The 27443-nt window shown below is 37.3% G+C and overlaps 1 protein-coding gene across 3 annotated transcripts; it reads right to left on the bottom strand.

Moving 5' to 3' along the window:
* Positions 1-217: 217 nt before the first annotated feature.
* Positions 218-25068, bottom strand: RWDD1 (RWD domain containing 1). Of its 3 annotated transcripts, none has more exons than XM_055262155.2 (8): positions 22175-22421; positions 19667-19780; positions 13423-13488; positions 8958-9088; positions 4530-4673; positions 3117-3249; positions 2571-2633; positions 218-513 (listed from the first exon to the last, which is right to left on the bottom strand). In XM_055262155.2, exons 5-8 carry the CDS (start codon positions 4653-4655, stop codon positions 392-394), a joined length of 444 nt encoding a protein of 147 aa, XP_055118130.1. In that variant the 5' UTR covers positions 4656-4673; positions 8958-9088; positions 13423-13488; positions 19667-19780; positions 22175-22421; the 3' UTR covers positions 218-391. The 3 variants fall into 3 exon arrangements, with proteins under 3 accessions (XP_055118130.1, XP_063476634.1, XP_055118107.1); XM_063620564.1 differs by lacking the exon at positions 22175-22421 and adding an exon at positions 20851-20982; XM_055262132.2 differs by lacking the exon at positions 19667-19780 and having other exon boundaries at positions 22175-25068.
* Between the last annotated feature and the right edge of the window lie 2375 nt (positions 25069-27443).

The following is a 27443-nucleotide window of genomic DNA, read 5'->3' as shown; positions in this document are numbered from 1 at the left end:
TCAGTTTTCTCACACTTCATGTAACGCTTGAAATCCAGAAGTAGCCAAAGTCTCCAGCATAGAAATTCCAAGTTACTCCAATTTCCTGTGTATAAACTCGCTCATGTGCACAGCAGCAGCCTACCTTCAAGTCTTGGTGTTACAGGCAGGATCTCTCTCAAATACTAGGTGATTTTAAATATGTAACCTTGTGCTCACCAGTAAGAAGCCTTGAACATTTTATATTTGAAATTTTAAGGTCAGTTTATTAAGTTCAATGATGAAAGCTATCAGAAGAATATTCTCCTGAAAATAATTTTTTCTTAGAAAAAAAGAAAGGAAAATCAAAACCCTCTGAGCATAGCCACAGATGCTGTGGCAGTCAAGCCTCTCTGCAGATGGGGACAGTCCATTAGTCAGCTGAGTCACTCTCTGGGTCAGCAGGATTATAGTCTGGATCATCTTCATCATCCTCCAGCTCCAAGTCATCCATTTCTTGGAACAAAGACTCATCTACCTCCACGTTGTTTCCAGCTGCAAAAGGCAAAAAAAAAAAAAAAAAATCACTTTTAGTCTTATACTCAGAAATAAAAGATAAAACTCATTGGCATTACCAAACAGAAATCTCTAAATCTGCATGTGAGGCAGGAGTGATGAAATCCCAAACTACAATTATCAACAGTGATTTGTATTGGTCAGTAGAGTCTCCAAAATTTTAAGAGCAACTTCATGTTTCCAGTTCATAGTCTAAAAATCCAGTTATTAAAAAAAGCTTACTAGAATTTATAATGTAGCATGTTACATGTTGAAGACAAGGATAATATGTTCTCCTGGTTATAGAAAATTGATTATCACTGATCATGGGACCTGTATGAGGAGTTATCTCTTCCAGTAGTGGTAGATAAGCACATCGTTAAAGCTTAGCCATACTTGTTAATTAATTGATTTGATTTGATCTTCATTCTCACCCAGTTCCCCTTTAACCAATGGTATGCCTTCAGTTACAATGTCTAAAGCCTATAGGAAACAGTACCCAGGCTCTGCATTAAACATCTTCACTCTTCAGTGTGTCTGAAGTAGATAATACAATTAAGTCCTGGCCAAAGAATAACTGGCTCTGTCTAGGAGACATAGCAAAGGCATCATGGAGCAAAGGAAGTCTGAAATATCTTCATGATAAATTTGAGTCCACCAAGAAGAAAAGGAGCCAGGATGAAGCAATTTTTGGTAGAAGTACACACAAAGGCAGAGAGAAAATATAAGACCTTGAATAATTCTAACTGGATGATGAAATTCCTGAGAAAAAATAGCTGAAAGTAACGTAGATGAGGGCCAGATTGAGAAAGATTGTGTAGGTCATTCTCTCCCTATAAGCAGTGGAAACCATCAAAGGATTTTAAGGAGAGAAATTTTATGATTAAATATGGGTTTTAGAAATACCATCTCGTAGGGAGTGACTATAGAATAGGTAACGGCACTAGGAGAAGGAAGAGGTTTAGGGAAATAAGAAGCTACCACAAAAATCCAGGTGAAAATGATAAAACATTTAAATCAGAAAAGGAAAAGGTATCAAAAACTTTAAAATGTTGCCTATCAGTAAAGGCCTAGCTTAGATTAGAAAGCATTTAGCAGTAAGCTATATCAATACTGCTTCTTAACCTTCTTCAGCAGGTAATCCAGAACAAGGCCGAAAGGCCAGAAGCTAAAGGATTCCCAACTGGCAAGACAGACACAACAAAAGGTTAATGAAGTACAGAACTCTAGAGTAATTCAGAACTCTAGCTAATTCAGTAGCTATCAAAGGTGTGACTGAGCATGGAGCCCAGTTTAAGAAAACACATGTAGGCCATAAGCTCCCAAGGGGAGAGAACTGGCCCATACTGTACTCTTCTGTATCCTCAGTGGCCAGGACAGTGCAATAAATATTTCTGAATGAATCGACGATGGATAGATGGAAGAGAAGAGGATAGGTGGTAGAAGAAAAGCACAAGGGACTAGATGTTCCAAATACAGCAAGAGTCATATGAAAGTCTGGTGAGAGGGGATGCTAGGAGTTAAACATGAGGTTTTTACAAGCTCCATGACAGACCATAGAATAGTTTTCACAAATTTATGATACTAGAAATTTGAAGAAAACAGGTCACCTGAGTCATAATAACCTGGTTTACTAGATGTGAGAGGCTAGTGTGAGCATCATTGTCTATTTCTATCTTTGATATTGCTTAAGTTATCAAAAAATTTAAAATATATGTTGCTATAGAATTACAACATTCATTTCAAATGTATAAATTAGTCAACCACTAAAATTTATTCTCCAAAATGTATTTTTTAACAGCCTTGGGAGGAAAAATGTACAATAAATAAAGTTCAGTTTGATTTTCATCGTTCAAAATTAAAGAGACTACAGTATATACATGTGGAATTCTTTTTCTTTTTTTTTTTAAATAGAGTCAGGGTCTCACTATGTTGCCTAGTCTGGTCTCAAACTCCTGGGCTCAAGCAATCCTCCTGCCTTGGCTTTCCAAAATGTTGGGATTACAGGTTTGAGCTACTGTGCCTGTCCTACATGTGGAATTCTAATATTATCTTACCATCCTCCAAGAACTGGATATCAGATGTGTCAAGATTATGATCTGTTTCAAATAGTTGTTTCCCTAAAAAAAAAAAAAAAGTATGTTTAATTCAAATGGCATAATTTTTCTCCATTTTCACTACAACACTTAGAAAGCAAGTTTGAAAACCTCTTTTTCTGTGAATTTCAATAAATTTCTGAATCTATTCAGTAGCTAAGTGGCATATGAAATGTATCTGCATTAAAATGGAACAAGTGAAAACCCAGTCTGCCTTGGGGTACTAGAAGAACAAATGGGTTTGACTCTACTACTTCTAAGACATGATCCTGAATGTCCTTCTATCACAGGATCTAGCAATTATAATATTTATATCAAAGATAAGCCATAAAAATTAATTACCAATTATGAGTGGAGAAATATCATCTGGTAGATATGTTTTCTCTTTTAGTCCTAGATGCCTATGTATATTATTTTCTTACAGAAATCTGACCAAATTTTCCTCTTGCTATATAAAAAATGATACAGGAGGGTTTAGGAAGAACAGGAATGGCAGGGGAATCATACCACTTAATTTATTTTTTCCTGCTTGTTCTTCTTCTTTCATCCTTTTCTTTTTAATTTCCAAGAGTTCTGCATCAAACTTGGCTTTCCAATTTAAGAAATTCTCAATTGTAACTGGAGTACCATGGAATAATTGCTTAGAAAAAAAAAAAAGTCACCAGATTAATGAAACAGCAGTTTAACAAATAAATCCTGACAGTATCTTTTAAACAAATCAATATAACCCCTTATAAGAAAAACAGAAAAATTAATGTTTGAATTTTTGAAATATTTAAACTGATTTCTGCCTGCACTGGCTACTCTCATTGGTTTTGGCAACATACTTTGTAGTAGTCCATTTTTTATTCTTATTACAAAAAACAAAGATAATATGCAATGTATTCACTGTATTTACCACCATAGCTATTCACTGTTAAGAAGAAAGTTGTTGCTGTCTGATATGGTTTGGCTGTGTCCCCACCCAAATCTCAACTTGAATTGTATCTCCCAGAATTCCCATGTGTTGTAGGAGGGACCCAGGGGAGGTAACTGAACCATGGGGGCCTGTCTTTCCTGTGCTATTCTCATGATAGTGAATAAATCTCATGAGATCTGATGGCTTTATCACGGGTTTCTGCCTTTGCTTCTTCCTAATTTTTCTCTTGCCACTGCCATGTAAGAAGTGCCTTTCACCTCCCACCATGATTCTGAGGCCTCCCCAGCCATGTGGAACTGTAAGTCCAATTAAACCCCTTTTTGTTCCCAGTTTTGGGTATGTCTTTATCAACAGCATGAAAACGAACTAATACACTGTCAATACTGATGTTTTGAATACACATCAATTTCTAATACTAAATCATTGCCTTATCACTTCATTTCAAAATATGAGGTTTTCTTTACATTTAGTAACTATTTAATTCACTGTAGTATAGGGGATTTATAATTCTAAACTCTATACCAAGCTTGTCCAACCCATAGCCTGAGAGCTATATGCAGCCCAGGACAGCTTTGAATGTGGCCCAACACAAATTCGCAAACTGTCTTAAAACATGGTTTTTTTCTGCAATTTTTTTTTAGCTCATCAGCTATTGTTAGTGTATTTTATGTATGGCCCAAGACTATTCTTCTTCTTCCAATGTGGCTCAGGGAAGCCAAAAAATTGGACACCCCTGGCTCTATATCATAGGTGAAATCTTTATACTTCTTAGTCTTATCTGCATGAGTTTTACTAACTTTTTACTGATTATCATTCATTAGTCATGCTATGCCGCCAACCAAATCAGGGACTTCTACAAATTTAGTCAAACTTTACTAAAATTTACTTTTATTTATTTTTGTGATTTCCAAAAAAAATACTGCTATTGATAAAAAAACCCAACCAAGCAACTGAAAACTGATTTAAGAAATAATAAAAGAAAACAAGGCTTTTAAATATACCTTTTCAGCTTCTTCTGCTTCTTTTTCTTTTTGTTTCTTTTCTTCTTCTCTTCTAGTTTTTATCTGATCTACTATTTCATTTAATTTTTCTTGCACAGCTGTCACTAGAGTAAAAATCATCACCATACCAAGATTTTCTTCAGCCTATGTAACACAAAAAGGTGATGAGGAATAAACTCTCAGAAAAATAAAAGTCCATACATTTATAATAATTACTAATTTGGTTATATTCTATATTCATACAGTTCAATAAAAGATCATTTAAGTGAGCATATATATAAATAATAATATCTTATTTAAAAATTCGTGTAACTGTGCCATATCCAATCTGAAACAGATACTGTGTTTCAGCAAATTCTGTTTAATAATCATACAGGTAAAATTCAGAAAACTGATTCCTATAGTAACTAGTAACATCCTTTCTCCAAAATGTTTTCAGTATTTTAGTTCTTTCTGACTATTTTAAGAGCCATGACAATGAACTGCATTTTGAGGCCAGAGTGATTTCTAAAATAATATAATAATAAAGAATGTAAGAAATACTGTAGTTTATCTATATCAACCTTTTTTTCTTTAGATTTGAAATGGTTTAAAACCAAATATAAAAGCATCTCGAACTCATGAAAAAGATATAACTCAAAAGGCTATTAGGAAGTTGGTCATTTGAAGGCAAAAAAAAATAACAAGATAGGGTTCCAATAAAGAAGACAAAAATAATTTCAAAATATACTAGCCAGAATCTCAGTGCTAGAAGCAGAAATTACTAGGCATTTCTTTGACAGGGCTGGCCTCAGCAGCATCTGAGTAGGTATTGCATCTCCTGGGCCCTCTATGAGTACTAGGCTTCAAGCTAGCTCCTACAATCCAATTCACTAGGGCTTCTCTGTGGTGTTTCTATGCTAACTATCCTAAATCTATGACTAAACAAACCTCTCTCCTGAGTGACAAACCCATATTAAAACTGACTATTTTGGGGCAGTGACTTGATGTCCCACAGTCATCTCAACACAAAACCATCATCATCTTCTCAAAACCTATCCTGGATTATCAATCTCCGCAAATCACACCACCACCCACCCAGCCTGAACATCACCATCTCATCATAAGCTCCATCACTGCTACTTATCTATTCTTAAAGGTCATTTAAGTCTGTCCATCAACACTGTTATAAGCCTAGCCCGGAGTTCCAACATTTTCAGCTTGGAATACAAGAAACTCCTAACTGGTCTCCTTAAAAGCTACAATCTCAAAACCTAACATCAACCTCCCCTGACCACTCAATACATACATACATAAACACACACACACACAAAGAGAGAGACAGAGAGTCACAGAGAGAACTAATCAATTTATAAACTGAAGCACCACAAACTGATCTAGTCAGTCTCTTGCTTAAGACCCCTTCATAGCTTTGCAAACCAATCAGGACCCAATACATATTTTATGAATGTTTAGCAGACCCTTCAAAGAAGAAAGTAGCCTCTTAGTTACACCACTTATCACCACCAACTTCAAATCCTAAGTTCAATAAATTTTGTATGACTAGAAGTTCTAGGAGAAATAATCAATCACTTGCTCTCTCTCACCTCAATATCCTTTAACAAGTTTGTTCCTCTATCCTGAAATTCTTCTACTCTATTTCCTGGCCAACTCTTCCTACAGCTCTCAGCTACTCCTGGAAGCTTCTCCAGAACTTTGTCTATGTCAACCCATATAATCTTATATTTCATAAGATTCCATCATGGCATTTTTCATACAGAATAATGATTTCCAATTTGCTAATCCACACTGCTCACCAGAGAAAAAAATCTGTGAGACCCGGGATGGTGTCTTTCTTGTTCACTCAACCTAATGCCTGACACATTTCAATAACAAAACTTTCATATCCAATAAAAGTAGGTTATCTTTTAGAAAAGTTAAGTATTCCGATAGAAAAGCAAAAAAATAATCATTCACATGGAAACTGGATAACTCGGAAGTCATACTAGTTCCACATCACTAGTATTTTTAAAATGCAAATTATAATTACATTCCATTTTCACCTTGTCATCATTTTATGTCCAAGTGTAAATATCTGGTATTAGCAAATGTGAGAAAACAGATACCACAATGACTACGGTGAGATCATAAATTGGCACAACCATTTTGAAGGCCAAATTAGCAATATGTATGAAATTATTAAGTATGCATTCCCTTTAACTCAGCAATAGTACTTTCAGGAAACACTGAACCACCATACTCATCAGCAATTCATTCTTTTCATTTATTCAACAAACATTTGAGTGTCTATTATGTGCCAGGCACTAGGAGTACAAAACAGAACCTGCTCTAAGGACTTACAAGTAGTGATATATAAGAATGCTGAAAGAATTATATACTAATTCTTAATTATTTGTTAATTATATATCAGGCAACAAAGACAATTGTAAATTGTTTTACAAAAAGATGAGTAATTACATATACATACAATGAAATTCTATACGATTACCAAACATAATGACTCATATATGTTTAACTGAAATGAAAAGATGCTCACAGATATTATGTGAAAAAGAGGATGTTATAAAACATTATGCGTAAAATGATCTGACTTGGGTGGGAGAGGGGGACTATGTATATAACCATAAGGAAAAAAAGTATCACACTAGATCACACCAAAATGTTAATAGACAATTAATTATACATGGTTGGTACAATTAAAAATCATCTTTATTTTCTTCTTCTTCATGATTTTTTGTATCTTCTGAGTTTCTGTAATATGAATTTATTATTTTGATACCAGAAAATTGTAACAATTATTTTTTGGAAAACAAAGGAGAAATACTCCCTGAACACACCTGAGGCTCAGGCAGGTGTCAAATAAATCAAAACAGCCTTTTTGAAAAGAGACAGTTTGAGTACAAATAAAATACTAAAAACATGGAAAAATTCACTTAGACTGAATAATTTACATTAAGGTATGACTGACTGAATATAGCATAACCATCCCAGGTTCTCTGCAATGTTTTAAAAGATGTTGAAGAGCTGGGCAAGGTAGTTCATGCCTGTAATCCCAGCACTTTGGGAGGCTGAGGCAGAAGATCACTTGAGCCCAGGAGTTCAAGGCTGCATGAGCCATGAGCATGTCACTGCCCTCCAGCCTGAGTGACAGCAAGACTCTGTCTCAAAAAAAAAATAAAAATATATAAAAAAAAGATGTTAGAATTAGCATAACTTCATGCAAGGTAACAAGGTGAATAGGGCCCAACATCAGCAAAAATTCCTATCTGATATATCTTCTTTCACTCCTCATTGTACAACAGCTCCAGATATTTTTTTTTTTTTTTTTTTTTTGAGACAGAGTCTCGCTCTATCGCCCAGGCTGGAGTGCAGTGGCGCAATCTCAGCTCACTGCAAGCTCCGCCTCCCAGGTTCACGCCATTCTCCTGCCTCAACCTCTCCGAGTAGCTGGGACTACAGGCGTCCGCCACCACGCCTGGCTAATTTTTTGTATTTTTAGTAGAGACGGGGTTTCACTGTGGTTTCGATCTCCTGACCTCGTGATCCGCCCGCCTCGGCCTCCCAAAGTGCTGGGATTACAGGCGTGAGCCACCGCACCCAGCCAACAGCTCCAGATATTTTTATAACATCAACATTATGGTGACCACTGGTCTTTGGAATATGTAAGTCACATCTAAGGTGGAGATATGTTTTCTGTCAATTCTTCTTAGAGTAAACAAATAAAGGTAGGACTTCTGACTTTAAGATGATGGAGTAAGAATTTTACCCCCTCCCTACTCTCTACTCTGAAGAACCCCGTGAAAACTCTCTACCCGAGCATGAGTATATTTTAAATACCTGCCAAGCCCAGATTACGGGTAGGCTATCCCCCAGTAAAATTAATCCAGTAAAAACTTTTTTAAATATCCATTTTTATTTCCACACAAGCCTCCCCTCATAGAGGGGTCATAAGCCATTATTGTTGTCTGTAAGCTTCAGGAGGATGAGAGATGGAAGAAAAAAAATCAATCACCAGTCTTTTTCCCAGACTGCAGGCAACTAGCATGTAAAAGTCAGAGAGGGAAGAAGTTTTAATTTTTTTAAAAAGTTGAAAATTGTAGCTACATATGGGAATAGGCATTCTAAAAACCAAATCAAAACACTGTTTACAACTTAAAGTACCCGTTGGACTTTTTATCACTAATGACATGAGGGAAAAAGCCATGGGGCTGACTGAATTTCATGCAGGGGCACTGGGACAAATTCTATTACTCAAATTTTAAAGGGACAGTAGGAAACAAAAATAAAGATGCTCTGTGATTATGTAACATGAATTCCGCTTGGTCAATGATCTATTTACACAATAGCATTTTCTAACTCTTGAAATTAATATGTAATATTTAAGGCCAATAAATGCTGCTACAAAACATAAAATTATTATTTCCTTACCTGTAATGCTAGTAATTTTAAAATGTCTGAGACATCATTATCTTCTAGATTTTCCTGGGAGAATATTTCATAAAGGGGAGCTTCATCTGGGTATTTTTCACTGTATGTAAACTTGAGGGTAGTCTGGACAGCTAAGGCACAAGATAAGAGTTTGATGTGAATACCTTAAAAGTAAAGAGGTAGATAATCTTTGCTGAATCAGTAAAAAGTAGCACAATAGATTTTCCTACAAAGAAAAGGTTATTAAGAGACCAGATGGATAATCACTAATGTAAACAACACATACCACAAAGAGACAAGTGAAACAAATCATGGGAATACCAAAAATCACACTTAACACGTGAAGCACATTTACCACTTATTGGTATTTTACCAGACTGCATGTCTGAGAAAGAGGGTGGATAAACGTCACTTTTTAAAAATCTTTCTTAAGATAAACAAAAGGCACTGAATACAACACATTTTTAAAAAGTACTACCGTATGCTCATTTTCAGCCTCTACCAGAGCCAGTTCCTACTTGCAGAAGATCTGGCTGTAGCCCTCGAATCTATATTTGAATCCACACAATGTCAGCAGGGCTAATATAGTGGCTGGGTGGCACCGTTTTGACCTCGAGAGTATAAAAGGTTATATGGGAAACTTTTAACCTAATTCATCTATATATTGTCACTCACTCTTTTAGTCTGTGTCAATTTACAGATCTCACACTTGTACGGAAGTAAAACTCTTATGGGCGTGTCAGTGCAAGGTGCCTCTCTGCAGCACAGGCAATTGAGTTCTCAATTCCACCAGGCAGTCTGCAACTAAGTAGTAGTGCTAAACATTTTCTATTAAGACTTTTTATTACTCACAATGACCTTTTTCCCAGAGTGCCATCTTTTGTGTAACTCACATTTTATATTATTAAAATCTACTGATTTTGATGAAGCAATACAAATTTATGCTGCTCTTCATGGACGGGGAAAAAAAGCACTTTAAAATTTGCAGGTTTGATATTTTATTTTTCATGTTATATTAACAAGGAATTTTATGAACCAAAAATTACAAAAGATTAAGTGTTAGAGGTCAGTAAGAAACAGTATCTTCTGGCATTTTCCTTTCTTCTTTTATTAACACATTTTTAGTTTTATTGGTGAAACAAGATTTTTTTTTTCCATTTTATTTCTTCCCCAGCTTTCTTGAGGTATACTTGACAAATAAAAATTGTATATATTTAAGGTGTACAATGTGATGTTTTGATACACATATATATTGTGAAATGATTATCAGAACCAAGCTAATTAACATCACCTCACATCATTATGATTTGTGTGTGTATGTGGTGAGAACACTTAAGATCACCTCTTTCAGTAAATTTCAAGTATACAATACAGTATTATCTATAATTATAGTCACTATGTTGTACATCAGATCCCCAAACTTATTCATCTTGTATAACTGAACCTTTGTACCCTTTGGCCAGCATCTCACCGTTCCTACTACCTCCCAGACTTTAAACAATCAATGCATTAAAGAAGAAACTTAAAGGGAACTTTAGAAATATCTTGAGACAAAGGAAAATGGAACATGGCCAGGCGCTGGGGTTTATGCCTGTAATCTCAGCACTTTGGACAGCCAAGGCAGAAGGATCATTTGAAGTCAGAAGTTCAAGACCAGCCTGGGCAACAGAGTGAGACCCCCGTCTCTACAAAAAATTAAAAAATTGAGCTGGGAGTGGCAGCATGTGCCTGTAGTCCTTGCTATTTGGGAGGCTGAGGTGGGAGAACTGCTTGAGCCCAGGAGTTAGAGGCTGCAGTGAGCTAAGATAGCACCATGGGACTCTAGCCTGGGCAACAGAGTGAGACCCTTGTCTCTAAAAAATATTTAAAATTTTAAAAATTAAAAAAAAAAAAAAGAAAATGGAAACACATCATACCAAAACTTACAGGTTGAAGCAAAAGCTGTTCTGAGGAAAGTTAATAGCAATAAATGCCTACAATCAAATAAAAATAAAGATCTGAAGAAACAATTTAACATGCCCCTCAAGGAACTAGAAAAAGAAAAAACTGGGCATAAAATCAGCACAAGGAAGAAAATAATAAAGATCAGAGCAGAAATAAATGAAATACATTAGAAAAACAATAGGAAAGGTTTAACAAAACAGCTAGACTAGAAAAAAGGGAGAAGATAAAAATATATAAAATCATACATGAAAGAAGATATTTTATAACTGATATCAGGGATGGGGAGATATCAGTTATAGGATAAAAGGTTTAAGACAGGATGAATAACTTCAGATCTATTGTAGTGCATTATTACTACAGCTAACAATAATGCACTGTATACTTGAAAATTGCCAAGAGATTAGATATTAAATGTTCTCACCAAAAAAATTAAAAAGTAAATTTAAAAAATAAAGTTTATCATTGTGGCAAATTAGTTTCTTCCTCTTTTCTATGAATAGAGCTTTATACTGGATTTGTTTCATGTGCATTATATCCTGAGAATATTCTTTAACATTTAGTGTAAATAGTTGCAAATTGATTTTCACCATGCAGGTATATTAAAATGCATTTAACCATTTAAATAACTAAGTTTTTTTAAAAAAATAAACTGATTCTACTATAAGTAAAAGACATTCAGTAGAGAAAATTTAGGGATAAAATAATGGAAAAATAAGATCACAAATAATCCCATTATCAGGAAGAGATCGCTATTTCCATTTTGGTATATTTTAAGTATCTTAAAAATATGTCATAAAACTACATTATTTTTATCTGCATATATTTACATTTTAGACAAAATTGTATGTATAGATGGATAAAATTTTGCTTAAAATGTACATATTCATATATAAATATAAAATCTCAAAAATAACATGAGAATACTTCCAAGTCTTTATTCAATACAATCATATTTCCACTTTATGTCACTGTTTACTAGTTAAGATAGAAACAATGACATTATAAACATCCTTGTATGTATTATTTTGTATTATGATACTGTGCTTAGAATAGATACCCATAAATACAGTAGTCATTGTATCAAAGAATATGAACATTTTCAAAGTCTCCTGCTTCATGATTCCAATAGTTCTCCTGAATATGTGTTTCGATTCATATTCCAAACAGCATAATGCTGTCTTCCAATACTAATAATTTGCTGGATATATTTTAGCTTGCATTTTTAATTACCTGTGAGATTGTTCTTTTAATACTACCTTTAGAAATTGTACATTAATGCCCTTTGCCCACTTTTCTACTAGTTTGTTCACTAAAAAGGAGTTTTTTGGGGAAAAAAAAGTACAATGCAGGATTTAGTTTCAAAGAAATAATTTTGAAAGTATGGTGGATAATGCACTCAGTACACCTATTTCATACAGCTATTACTAGCTCCTAATAAAGCTATTATTCAGAATATGGGAGCTCTCACAAGAAATTTTTATATTTTTCATTTCAGCGTAATCTTAAAGAAAATTTTATTTGGATTATTTACCAGTGAGCATCACCACACCATTTTGGAACCCATAATGGCATCATATGAAGCCCAAATCATGCTACTGGCTTATTTACAAAGGAAAATTTTAAATGGTTTGAAGAACAGTCAGTATAGTATTTATTTCATGCTTTAAAGCATTATAGAAAAATTTTTAGATACCAATCTGCAAAAGTATATTGGTTATCAATTTGATAGTAAATAAATGTATTCAATATCCTTTTAATTCAGATTTCAATAATGTGTGAATGCAAACCTCATTTTCAAGTATACTAGACAGGTTTGGAGTTATCAAGTAATACCATAAAAGTTGGCTATTAATGACTGCTCCTGGCAGAATTTAGGTTTACTAGCTTCAAAGGGGCAAAAAAATGTGTAGGGTTGTTAGTTCCAATTTACATAACCTTTTTATCAAATTACCATATCAACTAATGTGACTAAAAATAGAAATAAACTTCAGATACCATTCCCCCAAACCTCCAAATTTAATTTATTTAATTTTAATTTATTGGTTTTTATAGTTATGTTATTTCAAAAGACAGAGACAGAAACATGCAGACAGACGTATATCCAGCCCCATTTATAACAGCAAATGTCCAGTGAACAATCTAAATGTTCAAAGAGAAAAACAGCCATGAAAAAATAATAGTCACTCAAAGGAACGACACAACCACTGAAATATGTTTGCACGCAAAGTATTGCTTTGAACAAAAGTCTCCTACCTTTTTTTATCTGCTGCATTATTAATATTACTATTTCACTTTTAAAAACTAAACTTACTGTGCCAGACTGTATTTCATTAATTTCCTCTCTATTTCCCTAGAAGTCATGTTCACACAGTAAATTCTGACTAGAAATATACAACATTCATAGTAGATTCGTAACAGCCCCTTAGCACCTCCACACGGCAATATCCAGCATAATGCCTACAGAATGAGTGAAATTCCTGAGAAACTTAGAAAAACCATAAGTATTTTTTATGAGACTTACTTTCATCATTTTCTCCAGCCTCAGACGTCACAGTAATGGTGAAGCTGGGTGGATTTTCTGATAATACTGCAAGAAAATACACACAGAAGTTACTGAAATGCTTTCTAAGGCAGATGCTTTTCCTTATTAGCAAATTATCAGTACCCAGTCCTGGAAACTGGTCCCTAGGCTATATTTCCATTTCCACAAATACAGACTGAACAGAACACTGAAATGATAAAATTACCATCAACTTTCTATTTAAATGGAGGGTTGTCCTTAATCTGGAAAGAAGTAACTATGGTAGATAATCCTCCTGGAGTTTTACCAAGTCGACTGAAATAATGAGGTAGTTTACCTTTTATTTTAAAATCTCCACCTATACATGGAAAATTACATTCTTAAAAAATCCCAAAAATAATGGCAAAGAGTTTCATGTTTCTCACCTGAAACTACCCACTGATACTCATGTTTCATTGATTTTTATACTTATATATCGTGAGACATAACTCAGAATCTCCATGACAAACAGTAAATACCAATTTGTTAAAGTTTATTAACAACAATTAATTTATTAATTCTTGCTGTCATTCTCTACCACATCATCTTTAAAACCAAACTTTCTTTCACATATGCTTACTAAGCCTCTACCATCTTTCATAGAATTACAAAATGAATTAGCTATGAATGTAAACATCAGATTGCATGTAATTTACTAAGCAAGACAAGACACGTAAATCAACATTTATATAAATAACAAAGCTTTGTATGTCATTTTATAGCCTATGTCTATCTAATACTAATCTCTGTTTATTATCTATTCCTCAACAAGAACGCTATAACAACTCTATGAGAGCTCCTAGATCAGTATCTGGCAGTATCTAGAAACTCAATTAATATTGCTCCAATAAAACAAGAACTAAATGAATAGAATGAAATGAGGAAAAACAGTAATGAAGAAAACTTGTACTCAGAACCATTTGAAAAGTAAACAAGGAAACTTCAAGCCACCAGGGATGGCTGCTAAGCCTATGAGAAAAGCCTATGCCTCCCTCCCTGTCCAGGAAGCACTGGTACTTGTCAAGGTTGGCAGCAGCTTTGCAGACTTTTTCAGAATGAAAGAGCAATGGATTACTGAAGAAGTAATCATGGAAACTATTCAACTTTTCCTACCTGGGAACTTTCTAAAGCCATCATAAATATATATTATCAACAGTATTTTCTGGCTGGGCACAGTGGCTCATGCCTGTAGTCCCAGCACTTTGGGAGGCCGAGGCGGGCGGATCACTTGAAGCCAGGAGTTTGAGACCAGCCTGGGAACATGGTGAAACCTCATCACTACTAAAAACACAAAAAATAGCCAGGCGTGGTGGCGCGTGCCTGTAATCCCAGCTACTCCAGAGGCTGAGGCACAAGAATCGCTTGAACCTGGGAGGCAGAGGTTGCAGTGAGCCAAGATTGCGCCACTGCACTCCAGCCTGGACGACAGGGCAGGACTCTGTCTCAATAAAAAAAAAAAAAAAAAAAAGAAAACCCCAAAAACCAATTATTTTCAAGATAAATGTCTTCATTTTAATTGAATTTAAGGTACTTTAAGAAATGATGAACACCTGTGATTACTAGCAAAGTGTTAGATAAAAGACTCCGTAGATTCATATTTTAATAAGTTTTGGGTAGTCCGGCCCATGCTGAAAACAGTTTCAGCCCACCAAAAGGTTATTATAATAGAGCCATAATATGGTTCGGCTTGTCTATATTTTGCAAATATATGTAAAATATAGTTGATGTATTTCATTCTTATTTCCTTTCATGACCAACTTTAACATTTACAAGTGATGAAATCTAAAGACTGCAACTATAGAAATAAGGAATCAGCCCAATGACATTCCAACTTATTACCACTTTCTAGGACTCCCTGAGGCTATAGGTCAGGGGTAACCAATACTCAATTACAACAGGTAACATTTATTGAGCATCACTTTGTGCTTGTGCTATGCTATGCATTTACACGAAAATCCTGTACTTCTGGCACAAGACCATGATTTATACTATAACTGTAATTCACTAAATTTTCAATGCCATCAAGTATGAGATATGCTTTATGTACCACTAAGAAAGAAAAATAAGCTGCCAACTAAACCGACATGTAACTGATTATAAGAAAAGTTCATATTTCAGAGATGTTAAGTGTAAAGTATGTCTTAAAAATAATTAAATATACTATCACCCCAATTTTACAGATGTGGAAACTGAGATACAGAGCCTTTAAATAATTTGTCCAAGGTTATCAGGTAGTAACTGAACAAACAGAATAAACTATATAGAGCATCATTTAGAAAGAAAACATATTTCCAGCTGAGAAATTCCAAGAAAGTCATTTGACCTCGGCTGTCAATCATGGGTGGCATATTGGCAAGCAGAGATGGAGAAGGGAAACGCACTTGAGGCACGATGGAAGCAAGGGCATAATGGTGGGAAAGCTAAAGATATATATAGGGAATAAGAAATTATCCTATTTGCTGAACTTATATGTGAGTGAAGAAAACTAGGTGAAAATACAGTTGAAAGTTTAGTTGTGCACAATCTTTTTTTTTAGCAATAATATGATCAGAATTGTTCTCAAAACATAGGAAGACAAATCTAACAACAGCACATAAAATGAAAGGAGGGAGATGACTACAGGCAGTATGAAACTAGGTCACTATTGCAATAATCCAGGCAAAGGTAATGAGGTCCTGAACTAGGTCGGCAGCAATGGGAATAGCAGGAAATGGTGATAATGGTATTTTAAGTTGGCAGGCTGCAGGCTGAGAATGTGATGCCACTAACAAAAATGAGTAATAATAAAAATCAGACATGATATATTTTAAGGACACTTTAGGACTTTCAGTTAGAAGTGTTCAACGTGCAATCAGAAATGGGCGAATGGTGGCAAAGAGAGCTGGGCTTTAATTCAATTTGGGATCATCTAAACAGAGGTGATAGCTAAAGCCATTAGACTAAATGAGATCATCAGAAATGTAACACAGAGAAATAAAAGCCAATGTAAGCTTTTTAAGGAATTCTCAATTTGGAAAACAAAGTAAGAGGAAGTAATAACAAACTCAAGAGATAACAGTGTTATGAAAATCAAGGGAAGTGAGTTTCAGGAGCAGATGAAGAATGATTCTCCTCATTCTACCCCATCCTGCCCACTGTCTCTTGTCAGTTTCCTAGCAAGCAGATTTTATCACATTGTTACCTGCTTACAGCAGCAGTTCCCTATCCATATACAGTATGTTGGAATAAGTTGTGAGAAAGGGGAAGAATCACAAACACCACACTAAAAAATATGCATGACTTGAAGTCTATTTTATTTGTGAAGCCACCCTACCTATTAGAATCTGAGTCTGATGTGGCAGTGTCTACAATATGCACTGTATTTCTGTGTGGGAATAAAACGGGCAATGAACTATTGCCCTGTCAGATCACATCTAAGTCCCTGACAAGGCCCTCTGTGATGTGGTCCCTGCTTACTGGTCAAGTCTCATTTTCCATGACTCTCACTTCTCACTTCATGTTCTAGCAGTACCCAAATCACTTGTCCTTTGAACACATTCTGATCCCTTAGAGTCCTGCTTCTGTATATGTGGGTCCCAGGCTGGAATACCCTTTCCCTAGTCTCATTTACTTGTTAACTTGTCATTACTCCTAAATTTTCCGAAACAACTCAGACCGTCCCCTCTCCCTAAATTTATCTGATGTCTGTTTCCCCAAGCTGAGATCCTAAAAAAATGCAATGCATATAGTAACTATTTGGTAAATGAGGAAACCAAAACATATGGGAATGTTAGCAAGAATACTAGTGAACTGCCAGACCTGTGGAGTCAGCTAGAACACGGAGGCAAAATGGACCAGAAAGAAACTGATGAACTATCAATCCATGAGAAATCATGAGACACATGTTCAATAAAAGCATGGGAACAAAAGAACTACAGGGTACAAAGGTTATGGGAAGGAGTAATTTTCAGAGGCCAAAATGTTAGAGATGGCATTTTCAAGGTGTGGCAACGCCCATGCACAGCTAAAAAAAAGTGGAAATCAAAATCATTAGTTGAAAGAGACAAGAAATTATGAAGCCATATTAGTGGAAAAATCAACAACTAAGATGGTATTTCTAGTAAAGAGTATCATATGTTTGTTTTACAATTATAAGTTATAAGGTATTTTCACTTACATTATTTCTCTTTAAACAGATACAGAAACTAAGGCTTGGAGAGGCTAAGTGATTTGTCCAAGGACACTACATAAAGCTGCCACTATAGAGAAAAAAACATGAAGAAAGTACAGCAAAGAAAAGATTTTGGGAAGTACTGCTAAGAGTCCCCCAATATCCACTCTCCCCTTATTTAAGTTATGCCATTTTTAACTGAGCATACTGACTACCCAGAATAAAGACTACATTTCCTAGTTTCATTTCCAGCTAGCTCTCACCAAATGACTAAGTTCCCACTAAAAAGATGGAAGTAGATATGCCCTCTGACAGTTTCCAGGAAATTTCCTTAAGAAACTGCCATCTCTTACTTCTCTGTTTTTCTTCCTTCCTTTATTCATCCTACTTCCTGGAAAGGGAATGTTACCATCTTGGCCATGAGTGTAAGACTACATCTTAGGGATGACAGAGAGCTACATTAGAAGATGTGTCCCTGAGGAATTCTTGAAATAGAGCTGCCACAACTCTCTTATATGTGCAAGAGCAAAATACGTTTTTACCTTTTTAAAAACCAATGTTATTGGGAGTTTTCTGTCACAGCTGAACTTAATCCTATTAAAATAAGTATTTTTTAAAAACAGAAAAAGGGATATTTCAAAGTTGGGCAGTAACTAAAATAGGGATGGGAAAGTTACTTAATTGGATTCACGAAAACAGATAATTCCTAAGTTCCGATAAAGGACTAATCCCATTACCATGTATTACTGTGAGTTAAGGTAAGTAGAAGAAAGATTAGTCTTCACTAAGGATGCCAGACTTCCACCACTGTAAGTAATTCAAAATACTTTTGAGGGCCGGGCATGGTGACTCAGGCTTATAATCCTAGCACTTTGGGAGGCTGAAGTGGGTGGATCACTTGAGGCCAGGAGTTCAAGACCAGCCTAGGAACATAGCGAAACCCCAGTCTCTACTAAAAATACAAAAATTGGCCAGGCATGGTGGCACACACCTGTAATCCCAACTACTTGGGAAGGTGAGGCAGGAGAATTGCTTGAACCTGGGAGATGGCGGTTGCAGTGACCCAAGATGGTGCCACTGCACTCTAGCCTGGGCGACAAAGGGAGACTCTCTCTCAAAAAAAAAAAAAAAAAAAAAAAAAAAAATTGAGAAAAAGAGTAAAGCTGGGCCAGATGCAGTGGCTCACGCCTATAATCCTAGCACTTTGGGAGTTGGAGGCAGGAGACTCGCTTGAGGCCAAGAGTTCGAGACCAGCCTGGGCAACAAAGCAAGACCTCTGCTGTTATAAAAAATGAAAAAATTAGCCAGGCATGGTACTGCGAGCCTGTAATCCCAGCTACTCTGGAGGCTGAGGTGGGAAGATCACTTGAGTAAAGAGGTCCATGTCTCCAGTGAGCTGATTGGGGCACTGCACTCCAGCCTGGGTGACAGAGTGAGACCTTGTCTCAAAAAAGGGAAGGGGAGGGGAGGGGAGGCGGAAGGAAGGAAGGAAGGAGAGAGAAAGAAAAAAAAGAAAGAAAAGGAAGGAAGGAAGGAAAGAGAGAGAGAAAGAAAGAAAGAAAGAAAGAAAGAAAGTTAGTTAGTTGTTGGCCACAGAGGAAGGACAGGAGAGATGTTAGGGGACAGATGGTGGTGAAACTGACAGAATTAAAGATTTGACAAAAAAAGGGATAACAGAGGTAGCAGCTAAAAGGTACATTAAGAGATACACAAATTACCTTTAGTTTCCACAAAATACGAGAGAGCCCATATTAAAATAAGTACCTCTGGTTGTTAGGGAGTGTCTGACCTTTCAAAAAGTATGACTTAGAACAAACTGCTTTTACAAGATGACTTCTTACCTATCTCAAGATACAATTATAACTGTCAAATGTGAATGGCTGCTGCTTAGAGGTACTGACAAAGAAATACAGGATTATGTACTCCTCTTTGTAAGGCAAACAGAATTAAGGAAACTTGGCTTTTGGTTAACCTGATGCCAACAAATTTGTTTCAATAAAACTCCCCACAGCCAGAGATTTCAATACATAAATTGAAATAACCAAATTCTACTACCTTAGCAGGACCTTGTCAAGTGAAGCACTACTGAAGGAGAATGTGGTATCAGGAGAGTCCATTTATATTTTGGAAGACTAGTTGTTAGGAGGGTTGGATCAATGTGCAATCAAGCTACAGAATAGGCAAAAAGAAGAAATTGTATTATGATTTGTTATAATCACAACAAATGCAACACTGGACCAAAGTTCTTTGCAAATAGTCAAAGCAATTAATTCTGAGGTTAGGCTAAATCTATGTGCCTAGGTCTATGGGCTGGACTGTGCCTCTTCAGCATCCACATGAGGTCACGTGTACTTAACAAATGCTTCTTTGTCAAGCACTCAGTCATCCATTAAAAAAAAAAGTATATCTATTTCCTTCATTAATAGTATTGAGCATTAACCAAATTCAATAATTATATGTGATTCAAAATGAAGTTACAAAACTCCCATTTAGTGTTCCTTGGCCAACTGACACAAGCAAGATCTCTTTCTTAAACCTGGCATGAGAATACAAAAGTATGGAATCATAAATACAAAAGAAGGCTATAAAACAGAAAATCTTGCAAATCTCCAAGATTTTAAAAGATCAAACATGGAAACATTTTATTTCAAAGTCCTCTGCCTTTTCCCCAAGAGGTTTCATAAAGAACGTGATCACTAGGAAGGCAAAGTTCCCTAAGAACTATAAATAAAGACATCTCATTTTAATTTATTTATTGCAAAGCTTGTAGAAATGTTGACAGGAGTTAGAGACAGATGGCTCATCTGATAGTGCAGAATACCTGAATGCATCAAAAGATTCATAAATTGTCTTTTATTACCCTGGCTCAGAATCCTCAAGCACTTGGGCATCTGATAAGAATTTCACATAGTGAACTATACCAGAGCTGTCAGGGCCTAGTATAATTTGAAATAACCACAAGATTATTTCAGGGTTAAAAACAAAAAAAGATATCAGTTTTATAAATGCTTATATGCATAGGATTTAGCAAGGGATAGCTTATGTCCAAAGAAATGAAAAGAATGGCACATCCTGCTTTCTTGACTCTGCCTACAGTGTTCATACCTAGTATGTTTCCAAAGTACTGGAAATGACCAAACATGATTAAGAATATATCCAACAACTGACCCTATATTCTATTTTAGACATAGACATTTAAGCAAGGATAGAGAAGGGAGCCAGACTCCATACACACTCACCCAGTTAATGACACTCTCAAACCCCTCTTCACTCATCCCCTTAACATCCTCACAGCACAGATGTACTGCTGGTGAGAGAGAACATGAACAGGACTGGAGCTATACAGGGATAGCTGAGAGACATCTGCCTGTTGGCAAAGCAGAACAAAATTTGCTACCATTGCAAGCAGTGGTCAAAAGGTGGAGCCAAGAAAACTAAGCTAAACAATGAAAGGGAGAGGGGTTGGAGTTTATAAGTTAAAGTAATATACCCTACACTATAAATTCTGACTATCAACGATAGGCAACACTCAAAGGAAAGGATGGGGAATGTAAATGCACACACCTAGGTTCTATTCACTCATATTGGCTTTATTTGACCGCTTCTCAAATCTCAGAGGACACATATTGATATAGTAATGTAGCATTTTTATAATTATCCGAAGCATGGCTTAATAGAGAAATCTCGTCCTCTAAATTATACCTAATAAACTTCTCATTATATTTTACATTAGCCCAACCTATCAAGTAATCTTCTGCTCTCTCAATCTCAGCTGGAGCTGAGTCCCAAGTCCCATATGTCTGGAAGGTGAAAGAACAGGCAAGCGTTCCGGACGTAACTCTTAGTACCAGCCCTGCCGCTAACTCGCTGGCGGACAGTCCAGAGCAAGCCACTTAGCCTTCCTGAACCCCCATGACCTTGGCTTGTAGCAGGAGCCCCAGGATAGATGATGTCTAATCTCCCTTCCAATCTAACGACCTATGAATTTATAGCAGAACGGAAATTTGGGCCACATTATCCATTAGACATTCTGCTGAATGCCAGATTTTTTTTTTTTTTTCATTAGAAAAGAAACCCGACAGACTTCAGGGACTATGCTACTCTCAAAACCGATTTGAGTAACTGAAAACAGCACCCTGAATCCTATAAACTAAAACAGCATCGTATGAGAAAGTTTCTACCTTAATAAAGGTGAAAATGTGAAAACTAACATCCTTGCGGCTGAGGAAAAACGAATCTCACTTGGAGTACCTTTTAATGTATTATAAATCTCAGGTTGCTGTAGGTTACACAGAAACCAAAGTAATCCCGACTCAATTTTCAGGCCTGACACCCTCCAGCATCACCCGGACTTTTAGATTTCCGGGAACAAGCAGAGGAGGAGAAAAAGTCACTGGGTTGCTGGTAAGTGACTGAAGAACTTGAGAAGAGTGGAGGGCAAGGTGGCCGCGCGGCCTCAAGGTCCCCTTCTCCACCCCAGCCTATGAGGCCCAGAGCTGCGGCGACTCCTGCCTTTCCTACTCCACCTCGGGGCGGCTGCAGGCTTGCGGCCGCGGAAGTCACCTGTGAAGGAGTCAGGGTAGATGGACTCCAAAGCCTCCAGCTCGTTGCGCTGCTCCTCGCCGTAATCTGTCATCGTGGCCCCTTGCTCTTGCCCATGGATCGTCCAGACACCTAGGCGGCGCGCAGCAGCCCAGACAGCTGCCGCGCCGGGAGAGCGGGCGGCGGCCAGGCGGGCGCAGGCGCAGAGTCCGCGGCTGGAAGGCCCAGGGCCCAAAGCCAGACCCGGCTTGCTTAGCTACAGCTCCGCGCCGGCCTCCGCCTGCTCCCTACTTCCACGTTCGATTCGTTCTGCCTGGCCAGGGGGGCACTGATTTGCTGCCTGTCCCACACTCGCCCGGGACTTGCTGGGACGGTGCGCGCGGTCTGGCATTCGCCAAGGACACCTACAGCCGGCTCCTGGACTTTGCAGGGCCTGAGCCTAAGAAGCCTCTCAGCGCGGCATCCTCGCTCGATGAGTCGGGGCTGAAAGGCCGGCATTGCGCGCCAGTGAAGGATAGTGTCGCTGGTGGCCGGGCCGGGGCGACGGGCGTCCGGTGCCTTCACCTTTTCTGGTTTCCGGTTTGACCCTGTGGCGTAGGTGCTGCGGGCTTGCAACCTAGTGTGGACTGGTGGGGCTCAGAAGATTTCTGAGCTTCTCGAACTCCGTATTGCTTGGCGTCCTACGGGAGTTGGACGAGAGGCTGGGACCAGTGTAGATGCCTCTGGGCAGGGGAGCAAAAGCTCTGCACTGCCTTGAATGAGTATGGAAGGGTCGGCCTAACTGCTTAATAAGTCGGGGTGGATCCAGGAGGGAGAAGTAGACCGGAGGTCCGGCTTCTCGGTTCAGATCTTTAGGCTTAACTTCTGATTTTGTGAAATGAACGCGGCTGGACGTATGATCTCAAGATGTCTGTGATTGTGTATTTGTGAATTGATGAAAGGAATGTAGATCTCAGTAATAACAATTATCATATGCAATGTAAAAATTGCAGTACCCCGAGAAATGTTGAGAACCTTTAATTTGGTAATACGACTTCCAAGAATAGACTTGAGCAAGTAGCATGCATCTGTGATCTCCAAAATCATTGCAGCAATTACAAAGAAAATTTTCAAAGAACCATGATGGCAAAAGCTAAGAAAATGGCTAAATAAACATGGTTAGCTTTATGAAAATAATATTAAAAACTATGGTAACAATAATAAAGGATCCCATGTTCCTTTATTGTATCATTTTGCTAAGTCGAAAAAATGGAAAATTTTAAAAAAAATTGTTCCCCGCTTTTCTGTATTTTTCTTTGTTTTGATTTCTCTGTATTAAAGCTGGTTTCACTTGTATAGTGGGAGGAACACTTTTTAAATGAAAGATTCCTAATGATGAAGCCTCTGAAGTTTTCTCTTGTTGAAATGGTGATGTCCCATGCACCAGAAGGCACCTTGATCTTTTATTGAGGAGTGCTGCTTACCTATAGCAGAGGAACACTTTGATACTGATACCGTGTTTACGGTATTAAGGGTTGATTTCAGGCGTTCTTTTAAACTTTAATGAAAAGAGTGGAGTCTCCTAACTATGATGACAATCAAATAAAATACATAAAGTAACTTTGCAAGTATAAGTTGCTCATTTTTTTTAGATCGCCTCAGTTCAGAGGAATTATACTGATTTGTTATAAGGAAAGAGCTGCCAGAGGAAACAGCTAGTGCATAAGTCCTAAGTGGGGAGTCAAGGATGATTTTTGGCTAGAAGAACTGGAAAGATGAAGTTCTGTTGACCAAAATAAGTGAGGAAGACAGAATCAAATTTGGCAAGGAAGGTGGCATTACATCTTTAAATGACTCCTAGATCAAAGAAAATCAAGCAAAATTAAGTTTTTTTCTCCTAACAGAATAATAACAACAACCTACCAAAAGAAATGAGATGCAGCGAAGCAACAAACATACAAGGTTTACGTTAGAAAAAGGTTACTTTTGGTTGCCAATTGCAATCCAGTGAATGTACCTCTTTATTTGCATTCCTATTTCATTAACAAAACTTTTGGTAAAGCATCCTTTTCAAACCTTTTGTATCACTGTAAATAAACCATACATGCTTCAGAATGCTCAAGAGTGTTACTTTGATACGGGAGATGGCTCTTGTAATCAAGAAAACACTTACACAAATCTTTGTCACACCTACATAAGCATTATAAAGCATTTTTTAGTGGATCTCTAATTTCATTTTGACCATAACACATGCTTAATACAACACAGCAAGTCCCTTAACTGAAATTGTGGAAAATTCTCATGAGGCAAATTGACTTTCTTTTAGTGTTTCATTTTTAATTGGTACGTAGAGATGTTATAGACCAAGTGTGTTTTAAGCTCTGCAGGTAGGCAAATGGTGTGAGCCATTGATATGGTTTGGCTGTGTCCCCACCCAAATGTCATCTTGAATTGTTCCCATAATCCCCACGTGTCCTGGGAGGGACCAGGTGGAGATAGTTGAATCACAGGGCCGGTTTTTCCCATCCTGTCCTTGTGATAGTGAGTTCTTAGAAGATCTGATGGTTTTATAAGGGGCTTCCTTCTTCGCTGGGCACTCATTCTTCTTCCTGCAGCCATGTGAAAAAAGGATGTGTTTACTTCCTCTTCTGCCATGATTGTAAGTTTCCTGAGGCCTTCTCATCCATGCAGAACTATGAGTCAATTAAAACTCTTTCCTTTATAAATTATCCAGGCTCAGTTATTCCTTCATAGCAGCGTGAGAACTGACTATTACAGCCATCATAGGATCTGGAACCAGAAGTGAGAAGCCCAGTCTTAGTCATTTGCAAGATACATAAGCTTATAATTCAGATGACATGAAATAATGTGTAAGCATGTTTTGTAAACTCCATATAAATATTATTTACTGGTAATTAAATTCATATACCATATTGTAAAGCATTGCTATTCTCTGTTCATCTTTATTGCTAATGAAATTGTCCCTAAGAGATTCATCTTATTTGTATTCTTAGTTTCTTCTGCAGGTAATGCGTATTAGCAGTTGCTGTTTACTAATGCTATCAGCCTTTAAAAATTATTTTGATGTTTATTTTTACTTTTCTGTGCCTGTGAGTTTTCTAGGCAATCACACTACTCTTGGAAACTCCAGTGTTGAGAATTTCCTATTTCATGCTTAATTTTAATTATCAAACAGTTCATGTGGCTAATGTTTCATTTACTCAGGTATCTCAAAGACTTTACCAGTCACAAGCACAAAGAGCCATGTAAAATTTTAATTTTGTGTACTCTGAACAGAAATCTCTTCAAGGGTAGTGAATCTCAGTAATACTTTCCAGCCTAACTCACTTCCCTGGCCTACAGTCTACTCTGAGTCAACACAGAAGCCAGAGTGGTTCTGTTACAATGTAAACCAGTCCATATCACTCCTTTGCTCATAACTGCCCCATCCTCGCCTCAGATTAAAACCATGTGTTTATAATACAAGTCCTAGAGAACCTGGCTTCCTGACCCTCACCCTCACAGCTCTTCTTTCTCTGTCTTAGTCCATTTTCGGGACTAAGCCTATAACAGAATACCTGAGACTGGGTAATTTTAATTCCTACAGTTCTGGAGTATTGGAATTCCAAGGTCAAGGGGACATTTGATGAGACCTTCTTGCATGTGGGGACTCTGCAGAGTACTGAGGTAGCACAGGCCATCACATGGCGAGGAGGCTGAGTGTGTTCACTCAGGTCTCTCTTCTTATTCTACTCCACTACTCCAGCCATACTAGCCTCTTTGCTGTTCCTCAAGCATGCAAGGCAGGATTTCCTCCTAAGGTCTTTGCACTTGCTGTTGCCTCTGGAATGCTGTTCCTCCCATACCCACAGTGTCACCTCCTCCCTTCCTTCAAGTATTTCCTCAAAGGTCACTTTCTAAATGGGGTTACCCCAACTCAACCACCCTACTTAAAATTACAACCACTCCTAGCACTACCTATCCCCTTTAACTCATTTTTCCCATGCTTCTTTAAAATTACACTATTTATTATGTTTATACTCTTTCTCCCTGTAGTAGAATGTAAGTTCCATGAGGGTAGAAATTTTGTTTACTGTTGTATTTTGGCACATAAGGCAATAGCTAAACAGACTAGGCACTTAGAAAATATTAACTCTCTGAGTGAATGAATGATTGGTTACCAAAAGACCGGTAACGTGGTACAGTTCTAAAAACACTGGACCAGGGGATTATAAGGCTAGGTTATAGGTCTTTACAATGAATTTGCCTTATAAATTTGGGTAAGAAACAATCTCTCTGGATCTAAGCTTCCCCATCTATAAAATGAAGGAGTTGGGTAAAACGATCTCTGAGATTCTCTCCAGATGTAAGAGCCTATGATTCCTCAAGATCATATTTATTTTGGAGTCAATTTTGTATAGACTTCAAAGTTAGCAGTTAACTTCTCTGACCCAAGGTGCCGTGGCTAAAGGAGTAGTGATATGGTTTGGCTCTGAGTCCCCACCCAAATCTCATCTTGAATTGTAATCCCCATGTGCCAGGGGAGGGGTCTGGTGGGAGGTGATTGAATCATGGGGGTGAACATCCCCTTGCTATTCTCATGATAGTGAGTTCTAACGAAATCTGATGGATTAAAAGTGTGGCACTTCCCCCACCCCTCACCACTGTCTCTCTTGCCACCATGTAATACGTGCCTTGCTTCCCCTTTGTCTTCCACCATAATTGTAAGGTTCCTGAAGCCTCCCAAGCCATGCAGAACTGTGAGTCAATTGAACCTATTTATGAATTACCCACTCTCGGGTAGTTTTTTTTATAGCAGTGTGAAAACAAACTCATACAAGTAGTATTTATGCATGGAGTTGTTTTTCTCCTAACAGTCTTGATGATAATGTTCTTGAACTATGTAACAGATAGGGGCCTCAATTCTGGGCAACAACAAAGCAGGGACAACACTAGGTCTAAGTGAGCTACACTTCCAGCATTGCCTTGCATGTAAGAACAAAGTATAAGGTGGGAAGACAGGAAATAAAGTTTGCACATGTTCCTTTCCTCCTACCCTAGTAATAACCATTTTGATGTTCTTTGACTTTCCTCCTCTTCCTCCCTCTTTTCCTTTCCCTCTTCACCACTCTCCACAAACCCCTACCTTTGCTTTGGATGTGAAAAGGATCGAGGCATGGGGAGAAGAAAACGAAGGAGCAAAAGAGATATAGAAGATAGGGTTAGTGAAATGCAACATAAATGACTTTAAATGTATAGAAAGAAAACATGAGCGTTAAAATGAAAAATTTAAATGTAAATCATCAATTCC

The sequence above is a fragment of the Symphalangus syndactylus genome, chromosome 2 (assembly GCF_028878055.3).
Source record: "Symphalangus syndactylus isolate Jambi chromosome 2, NHGRI_mSymSyn1-v2.1_pri, whole genome shotgun sequence".
Classification (NCBI taxonomy): Eukaryota; Metazoa; Chordata; class Mammalia; order Primates; family Hylobatidae; genus Symphalangus; species Symphalangus syndactylus.
The sequence above is the reverse complement of the archived record's forward strand: the minus strand, read 5'-3'. Positions and strand labels throughout refer to the sequence as shown.

Excerpts from the sequence above, each read along its gene's own strand:
- RWDD1 (XM_055262132.2), bottom strand. The coding sequence starts at position 22,247 with ATGACAGATTACGGCGAGGAGCAGCGCAACGAGCTGGAGGCTTTGGAG. Across the intron at positions 4,674-8,957 it reads TAAAATTACTAGCATTACAG|GCTGAAGAAAATCTTGGTAT; the intron begins GTAAGGAAATAA and ends TGTGTTACATAG. Across the intron at positions 514-2,570 it reads TATCCAGTTCTTGGAGGATG|CTGGAAACAACGTGGAGGTA; the intron begins GTAAGATAATAT and ends TGCCTTTTGCAG.